General features: G+C 41.6%; 1 protein-coding gene across 1 annotated transcript; it reads left to right on the top strand.

The window, feature by feature from the left end:
* Positions 1 to 4,333: 4,333 nt before the first annotated feature.
* Positions 4,334 to 8,747, top strand: LOC146524113 (uncharacterized). Its single transcript, XM_085171227.1, has 6 exons — positions 4,334 to 4,885; positions 4,999 to 5,070; positions 5,170 to 5,288; positions 5,372 to 5,432; positions 5,522 to 5,616; positions 6,052 to 8,747. Exons 1-6 carry the CDS (start codon positions 4,850 to 4,852, stop codon positions 7,322 to 7,324), a joined length of 1,656 nt encoding a protein of 551 aa, XP_085027353.1. The 5' UTR covers positions 4,334 to 4,849; the 3' UTR covers positions 7,325 to 8,747.
* The last annotated feature ends 879 nt before the right edge of the window (positions 8,748 to 9,626 follow it).

Raw genomic sequence — 9,626 nt, 5'->3', positions numbered from 1 at the left:
TCTCATTTCTACAGCTGTGAAGCCTGGATCAGCATTAAAGGATTTGTTCAGCCTGCTTGAGCTGCTGATTTTTGCTTGGCAATAATAATCTTATGGCGGTCACTGATAACGCCCGATCGCTGTGTGTGCAGTTTCTTTCTCACTGGTCATCACTGGAGTGAACTCACTACTTAAGGGCATGGATGGGTGTTTATGTGTATCATAGATTTCAGTTATAAACCACAGACTTTATAATGAAGCAGCTTCTCTGGTTGAATCCTGAGATATCAGATTTCTCCAGAGAGCCGCTGTCTTACAGCCTCCGACTACCTACGTGGTCTCCGTTAGGGGGGGCAGAAGAGGCCCCAGCCCTCCATGCACCAACAATCTGCAACAGCTGATCCCGGGAAACACAGACGTTCCCAGATTAGCTGAGAGACAGAATCTGTCCACTGTGATCTTAGTGATGTGCAGTATAGATGTGATACCAAGTGAATGTATGTCCAGTGTTGCTGATACTTTTAATCTATAAAAGCAGCTTATGTAGGGGAGAGCAGTGCATAACTTATGACATGAATCATAAGTTTGCAACTTCTGCAGACATTTTAATGACCACTGAGTCACTGTGATTCTGCAACAATGAGTTAATAAAAACACACCTGAGCTTTTCATTTTAAACTTTTTGTAGACCTGAAAGGTACGTGTGCCTGTCTGCAGAGCACAATGTATGAAATGTGCCAGAGGCTATAAATGAAATGGACCTGAAAATATTTCCTTAACTGTTCACCAAAACCTGCTGCATCTTACAGTGAAAGAATGACGTCGATGCTCCAAATAGATTTAGAAACAAACCGTTGTTTGAGGGCAAGTCAAGGCAGTTCACCTCTACTCGGTTATGGTGCATTTTAAGCCATATATCTTTAATAATTCATATTTTAATTATGAACTATCAACACTTGAAGATTCCCCCATCTCCTCTGAACAGAACGGTCTAAGAATGACCGCTCTGGCCCCTACGGTTAGGAAATCATGGCCATTCGTTCGAGGGGAATCCATAAAACCAGGAAGATTGAAATTGAATATTCAGAGTGGTTGACTGACATCCTGTGTGTCTCTGTGCATTTGTGTTTCCATATGTGCCCATATTTCTAATTGTGTGTATCTGCTGGCTGTTCTTTCGTGCGTTTTTAAAATCTCTGCCAATTTTTCACAGTTGAACAACAAGTAGTTTTGAGTGAACGTCACCTTATTCAGCTTTTTTCAGCTGCTCATTTTCCAATATATCTGCTTAAGTTATTACTTTTCTGCTAAATTGTAGTGTTTCTGTTTTTAGTTATTATGTTTCTCTTAAGTCACAATATTTTTCAATGTTCAAAATGAGCAGAAGGCAGCACGGTGGTTAGCGCTGTTGCCACACAGCAAGAAGGTCCTGAGTTCAATTCCACCATCAGGTCTTTCTGTGTGGAGTTTGCATGTTCTCCCCGTGTTTGCGTGGGTTCCTCGCACCGTCTAAAGCAGGGGTCCCCAATCCCAGTCCACGAGGGCCGGTGTCCTGCAGGTTTTAGATCTCACCCTGGGTCACCTGAATCACATGATTAGTTCATTACCAGGCCTCTGGAGAACTTCAAGACATGTTGAGAAGGTAATTTATCCATTTAAATCAGCTGTGATGGATCAAGAACACATTTAAAACCTGCAGGGACACCGGCCCTCGTGGACTGCGATTGGGGACCCCTGGTCTAAAGACATGCAGCTTGTGGGGATAGGTTAATTGGAAAATCCAAATTGCCACTAGGTGTAAATGTGCGAGTGAATGTGAGTGCGAATGGTTGTCTGTCTCTGTGTGTTGGCCCAGACTGGCGACCTGTCCAGGGTGTACCCCGCCTCTCGCCCTATGACAGCTGGGATAGGCTCCAGCGCCCCCTGTGACCCTGAAAAGGAGAAGTGAATGGATGGATGGGAAAATGAGCAGATCCAGGCTGTTTCACTGGCATAGATACACACAGGCCACACTCTTAATAGTCCCTGTTCACTCTATGCTCTGTGTGTGTCTGTGTGTGTGTGTCCTAAATTAAAGGTAAAAACACACACTGACACACGGATGCAAATATAAGTCACCTTTATTTATACAGCACATTTAAAAGACATCAAGTGTCGGCCAAAGTGCTGAACAGAGGGATAATATGATAAAAAGAATTAAAATAGATAAGATGAAAACATTATAGAAACATTGAGACATCCGTATATGTTTGTAAAAAAATATGTGTACATGCAAATATGCACATACATATAGAAAAATGTACACATTCACACACAAGCACACGTATGTGAACTTAAAATGCACGTATGCGTGTCTACACATGCAAACATCATCAGATAAAAACCAGAATAGCTGAAACACAATAACAGGTGTCAGAGAGATCCTTGGAGAATAGGAGGGGCTTCAGATTGGATTTGAAGACCTCCAAGGATGAAGAGGGTTTTATGAAAGGGGGGAGACTGTTTCGGGGCAGCAATGGAGAAACCTGTCACCTCTAGATTTGAGCTGGGAGCATGGAACTAATAACAGCATCTGACTGGAGGAGCGCAGAGTTCGAGTGGGGCGGTGCAGGCTAAGAAGATCTGAAATGTAACCTGGAGCCAAAAACAAATAATAAACTCACACGCATGCGTCTTCAGCATTACTGGGTTTCTGCAGCTCCTGGTTTCCTGTTTAATACATTCACACAAGCAATCAAACGCTATGAATTGGTTCCACAATGTTTGCAGTCACTTTCTAAAAGTTGTAAAAAGGCAGTCACTGATCAGCACGATAACATTTGACAATAAATTGTATTTGAATAAAACTGTTTCCTGTAGCCTAAATGCATCTCTGTACCTGAATAGAACTAAAGATTTTTGTCATAGGGTTAATGACACGTCTACCAACTATTTCACGTCCACATTACTGCTGAGAGTTACTCCAAAAACTTCTTTTAGTGGCTCTTCATCAGAATATTTACTTAGTTGTTGACATGAAAATCAGTCATTGTGTATTTTGAACACCTAAACTTCAGTGTGATGCCATTATCCTGCCAAACAACATAAAAGCCTCTAAAAAGGTAAGTAGACATCCTTTTTTATGGAAGAGGAAGGAAAAGTCATATTTATTATTCTCATATTACACAGACTGTGCTGACTGAACAGGCTCAGGCTGAAGCAGTGCAGATCCTGGCCTATTTTCAACTATCATTAAAGTTATCACGTGTATAAATCTCTCCATTAGATGTCAGTGCAGTCAGTGCAGTCACTTTTCTTATCCCTCCTGACTCAAGAGCATAAACCGATCTACGTTAGCTCTGGTAATTCTGACGATCGTTCAGTAAATCTTTGTTTATTCTCTTTATTTGCTTGTTGGAGAAGTGAAGTTACAAAAACATCTTCATTCAAATTTGCTTTGGTGGACAGAAAACAGCCGTTGTAGACTGTTTGGGGTTAACTTTTATAAGTATTGAATTTTCAAAAGTGAAGTCAGTTCTTCTGACCAGGTTCAGACCAGGATGAACACAAGTATGATACTGAACCCACTAGAGAACCGCTCCAGCTGTGGGTTCACCTCCTCCTGCTCAACTCATAGGACAGATCTAATGTAGCATCACTTTCATCGGTCACTCCTGACCTCCTGTGAAACATGACGAATGTGTAATTAATGACTTAATTATTTGGGGTAGGGATGCAACGATACCAATTTTTTCAAACCGATACGATACCGATACTTGGATCTGAGTACTTGCCGATACAGAGTACAAAAAACGATACTTCTACCACACACACACACACACAAATACAATTAATTGGAAGACAGGTTTTATTTTATTCTCTGCCAATAAAAAATTAAATCTTAATAAAAATGACCACAAAAAAATTTCAAGTGAAAAATAAGCACTTCTGTTAAATTATTGCAGAGTCTCCACGTTGTAATTTTACAAAATATCACTGAACTATTGGCACTGTCTCGAGCTTTCAGAATAATAAATAAACACTTCTGTTTGGAATAAAATAAATACAATTTAGGTTTGCGAATAAATTAAACTTTTAAATTATTGCAGAGTGTCCATATTGTAAACAAACAAACAAAATAATCATTATAAAATAAATAATAAATAAAATAATAATTGCCCCCCTAGTGGCCAATCTAAAAAAACTACAACAGAAATGACAAGCCACCCTCTGATTAATGAAATAAATTGGTATCGGTTAACTTTTACGAGTATGAGTACACACACATTTTACAGTATCGGTCCGATACCCGATACCAGTATCGGTATCGGTGCATCCCTAATTTGGGGCATTATTGTTATAAAAAATAATAATTAATAGTATTATTATTATTGTGCTTTGGGCTCAACTGATAACGCAGAGGTCTCTTCTTCCTCTGGGCTGTTTAAAGGGCCAGTTTATCCAAAGCTGTGTATATACCAGCTGCTGTCAGGCTTCAGATGTTTGCATTAGTCCACAGTCCACTGTTTTGTAAGCCACTGCTTTACTGCAAAAGTTTCCATCTACTGTAAAGAAATGGAGATAAGCAGGCACATAATATGAAAAGGCATGCTGTAGGTTGACACTTTATTTACTTATATGATAAGTCTAGTGGAATGTAGTGCAAAATACACAGTGTTTACTTTTAATTTAACAGCATGAAGCTGCATCAAGTTTCCATGGTGACTGCTCAAGAAATTCTGCATTCATAAATAAACATCAGACTGTCAAAAGAGCTCATCTGTGCCAGACCACCGAGCTGAGAGCAGTTTCAGGTCGAGATCCCCGCGTACGCCATCGTTGGAGAGCAGTTAAACGTTTTTCTTCCCGACTGTGATTTGAAAACATCTAAATGGAATCAAGTCAAGGAATCTATAAACCTATCAGGGTATGTGAAGTTTTTGTTTTTACTGCATTTCAGTGATATGAAGAATTTGATGTAGTTTTAAAAGTTAAAAATCATTTTAAGTAACAACGACTAAATTGCTATTTCTTTGACAGGTGTTGTTCAACACACCGATTTATGAAACTGCTGTAAAGATCTGCTGGCATCTTCCGGGCTACAGGACTCAGGTTAGACCCAGATTCATGCAAACCAAAGCTGACAGAAAATATCAGGTGATTTCTGAGGACCTGAGAGTGGTGGTGATTAAATGTCTCCTTTACTTTTAGATTGCGATTATGACGGAGTTTCTCAGACTTCAGCAGGAAGATCTAATTCCACCGAACCTCACTGCTGAAGATCTGAGAGATCTTTTGGTGGAGAAGAGCAGGGAGACACTCAGAGAGCAGTGAGTTACTGTCACACCTGAAAGTCTGTTTGTGATGACGTGTAAATGCTGAGAGAAAACCTCTGCTTTGCTTTCTTTTGAAGGCTGTGGGAGTTTGAATTAGAGGGTTTTGAAGAAGAGGAAGCCAAACCTCTTCTAAGGCTGGTAAGACGAGAAAACCCACAAGACTTCTTTTCATTATGTTCACATAACCTTTAAACATAAGCGCACTGTAAATGTGTTTTCTGTTTCAGGTGTGGGCGGTGAACGTCATCAACAAAATGAGGGACGTTGAAGTTCAAGCCAGGATGCTTCTTCAGTTCCCAGAGGCCGTACCTCCTAAATTTCAGTGAGTCACATGTAATAAACAGTTATTAACCCTGTAAGACCCAACCCATCAAAGAACAGCCAGAAAATTCAGATTCTTTGGAGCTGAGATGTTTATTAACCCTTTAAACAAAAGCCACACATTAGTTCTTTGCTATGTCATGTTGTGTATGATTTACTTTTATTATGTATTTATTTTTTGTATCACATTTGATACACCGGGTGTTTTTGGCAACTTTTTGTTAACGACAATGTTAACTTTAGACAAAAAAAGAGTTTTGTCCACAACATTTAGTAATTATAGCAACTATTGATCATGTTGATGAGATCGAGGTCTCAGAAACTCATGTATGATACAAAGGCGGTTACAGGTTTAACAGTCCAGCTACAGTGTTTCAATATTTAAATGATGCTTTGAATATGTTTAAAAGATAACTCTTATCATGTTTTTCTACAGAGCACCTAAACTCCTCAGCGTGGTGAAGGATTACGTTGAAATCCTGAAAAAGAAGCAGCAGGAACAGCATAACAGCAAACTGCTCACCGCGCAGGAGGTAGTGATCGAGGTAGTTCCCCGCGTTCTCCAGGGCTTCTGGGAGCTTCCTCCTCGTCCCCTCCTAAACATGGCCTCCCAGAGTCTAAGCATCCTCTCCACGAGTGTCACCAAGGCCACTTTAGATCGTGTCTCCAAGAGTCTCACGGCGATGGAAACACAGGCCATCTTCACCCGCTCCATCCGAGACGATATGGTCGACAGCATCCTGACGGAGATCAGGCAGAAATTTCCTCAAGAAATTCTGTCTATCAAAGTTGCAAACTTTGCACCAGTGTTGCTGAAGACCATTGCTGATGTAGCAAGGATCCGGATATGTAAAATCTTTGAGCCCCCTTCAAGTCTTCCTGATGTGAATGGAGAGCGCTCCTCTGACGGTCTTTTAATGGCAAATGTTCCACCAGCCGAAGGAGCTCTGTCAGAAAGTGTTCCAGAGCCCGACGTTCCCTGTGAGGAACTTCTTTCTGAAAGGGCATCCAGTCTGAGTTCCCAAGACCTTACGATCGAAGGAGCTCTTTCCGAAAGTGTTCCAGAGCCCGACGTTCCCTGTGAGGAACTTCTTTCTGAAAGGGCATCCAGTTTGAGTACTCAAGACCTTACAATCGAAGGAGCTCTTTCCGAAAGTGTTCCAGAGCCCGACGTTCCCTGTGAGGAACTTCTTTCTGAAAGGGCATCCAGTCTGAGTACTCAAGACCTTACGATCGAAGGAGCTCTTTCCGAAAGTGTTCCAGAGCCCGACGTTCCCTGTGAGGAACTTCTTTCTGAAAGGGCATCCAGTCTGAGTACTCAAGACCTTACGATCGAAGGAGCTCTTTCCGAAAGTGTTCCAGAGCCCGACGTTCCCTGTGAGGAACTTCTTTCTGAAAGGGCATCCAGTCTGAGTACTCAAGACCTTACGATCGAAGGAGGTCTTTCCGAAAGTGTTCCAGAGCCCGACGTTCCCTGTGAGGAACTTCTTTCTGAAAGGGCATCCAGTCTGAGTTCCCAAGACCTTACGATCGAAGGAGCTCTTTCCGAAAGTGTTCCAGTTCCTGATGTTCCCTGTGAGGAACCTTTTCCTGAACCTGAATCCATGAAGTCCAAAGACCTTCAGATCAAGAAGAAGAAGAAAAAGGGCTTCTTCAAAAGACTGAGAAATCTGTTCTGCTGTTGTTGCAGACCAAAGGACACCGACTGACACTGAAGCTGTGACCCAGTATTGGTGTTCCAGTAACTGTAAATATGTAAATATGTTCCTTGATGATTGTTGTTCATGTTTTTGGGGGTTTCTTTAGTTTTCAATGGGCTGGGTGTTTTTTCTCCTTCATGTTCTTTACTTAATTCTTGTTGATAGTTCCTGATTTGTTTTCCTAGTTCTTCAAAGGAGCTTGCAAAGAAAAGCGTCTGGACTTCTTTAAGTTACTTGAAGACGTTTCACCTCTCATCCGAGAAGCTTCTTCAGTTCTAAGGTCAAGTGGTGGAGAGTCCCAGATTTAAACCTAGTGGGAGTTTACCCCCACAGAGGGACAAAAGGACCCCCTGATGATCCTCTAATCGCCTGAGCCAAGGTGTGGAACTGGGTGTGGGTCCCAATCAGCCAGAGTTTCAGGTGAGTTCATTGTGAAACCTGGCCCCACCTTATCATGTGAATTCCTGAGGTCAGATGGCCCAGGATGTGAGTGGGCGTTAAGGCGTCTGGGAAGGGATCTCAAAACTGGATTATAGATGGCAGAGAGTTGGTGTCGTAAACCACCGCCTCTGTTCAAAGATGGTCGCTCACAGTGGACATAGGCGGTGGTTTACGACACCAACTCTCTGCCATCTATAATCCAGTTTTGAGATCCCTTCCCAGACGCCTTAACGCCCACTCACTTCCTGGGCCATCTGACCTCAGGAATTCACATGATAAGGTGGGGCCAGGTTTCACAGTGAGCTCACCCGAAACTCTGGCTGATTGGGACCCACACCCAGTTCCACACCTTGGCTCAGGCGATTAGAGGATCATCAGGGGGTCCTTTTGTCCCTCTGTGGGGGGAAACTCCCACTAGGTTTAAATCTGGGACTCTCCACCATTTGACCTTAGAACTGAAGAAGCTTCTCGGATGAGAGGTGAAACGTCTTCAAGTAACTTAAAGAAGTCCAGACGCTTTTCTTTCCAAGCTCCTTTGACTACGACCTGGATGACTGAGAACCTTCACAGACATGTTCCTTGATGATTGTTGTTCATGTTTTTGGGGGTTTCTTTAGTTTTCAGTGGGCTGGGTGTTTTTTCTCCTCCGTGTTCTTTACTTAATTCTTGTTCATAGTTCCTGATTTGTTTTCCTAGTTCTTGTTTCTTAGTTTTTAGTTTCTTGAGTCCAGCTGAGTTTCCAGCAATAAAAGCTGCTGATTCAAGTTTCATTCCACGTAAGAGTCCTGTGTTTGGGTCCTACTACCTGCCTGTCACAGCACACCATGACAGAAACTTTATAAACTCATTCATATTTCTACATGAGTCTCCAGCTATGTTAAAGATTTTTTTTCTTTCAAACATTTGTAAGAATCTCTTATGGTTCTCAAAATACTTCCATAAGTCCAGTAAGTGTAGTCCAGTAACATATTGATGCTATTATTTTTAATAATTTTTTTTAATGGAATTATTATTTTTAATACAATTATTTATTTTTTTTAATACAATTTGAACTGAAACTGGTATATAAAATACATTTCCTGTAGAAAATGCAGTGTGAATGCTAATAGCTGAATAGTTTGAGTTGAATTTTTATAATTGCTGAAATCTTTGGTGAAAACATGTTAAATGGGCTGAAATACAGCAAAACATTCACCTGACAGCCAAAGTACAGAACTGAAATTCTCACAGAAGAACTTTGATACGAGCTGAACAGCTTGAAAACGTACATAAGAAAAACTGTCTAATGGTAAAAGAAAATTTAGAACTAGAACACATCTGAGTGAATATTAACAGCTCAAATTCTTTAAATCACTGAAGGTGGAATCATGTGTTTGAAATGTCGAAACTCAAGAATCTCAAATGAAAAAAACGGAATATTTTCAGTTTTGTGTGTGCGTGCATGTGTGTGTGTGTACGTATGCGTGTGTGTGTGTGCGTGCATGTATGTGCGTGCATGTGTGTGTGTGTGTGTACGTGTGCGTGCATGTGTGTGTATGTGCGTGCATGTGTGTGTGTGTACGTGTGCGTGTGTGTGTACGTGTGCGTGCATGTGTGTGTGTGTGTGTACGTATGCGTGTGTGTGTGTGCGTGCATGTATGTGCGTGCATGTGTGTGTGTGTGTGTGTGTGTACGTGTGCGTGCATGTGTGTGTATGTGCGTGCGTGTGTGTGTGTGTGTGTACGTGTGCGTGTGTGTGTACGTGTGCGTGCATGTATGTGTGTGTGTGTGTGTGTGTGTGTGTGTGAGAGAGAGACCCATTTTTTATTCTTTGAGGGCAGCATTTCATTGGTGGATTAAAATTGAGCAGATTCAGACTGGCTGACTGGCA

The sequence above is a fragment of the Neolamprologus multifasciatus genome, chromosome 2 (genome assembly GCF_963576455.1).
Source record: "Neolamprologus multifasciatus chromosome 2, fNeoMul1.2, whole genome shotgun sequence".
Lineage (NCBI taxonomy): Eukaryota > Metazoa > Chordata > Actinopteri > Cichliformes > Cichlidae > Neolamprologus > Neolamprologus multifasciatus.
Note: the sequence above shows the minus strand (reverse complement) of the source record. Positions and strands in the feature narration are given on the sequence as shown.

Excerpts from the sequence above, each read along its gene's own strand:
- LOC146524113 (XM_085171227.1), top strand. The coding sequence starts at position 4,850 with ATGGAATCAAGTCAAGGAATCTATAAACCTATCAGG. Across the intron at positions 5,289-5,371 it reads AGGGAGACACTCAGAGAGCA|GCTGTGGGAGTTTGAATTAG; the intron begins GTGAGTTACTGT and ends TTTCTTTTGAAG. Across the intron at positions 5,433-5,521 it reads CCAAACCTCTTCTAAGGCTG|GTGTGGGCGGTGAACGTCAT; the intron begins GTAAGACGAGAA and ends TTTCTGTTTCAG.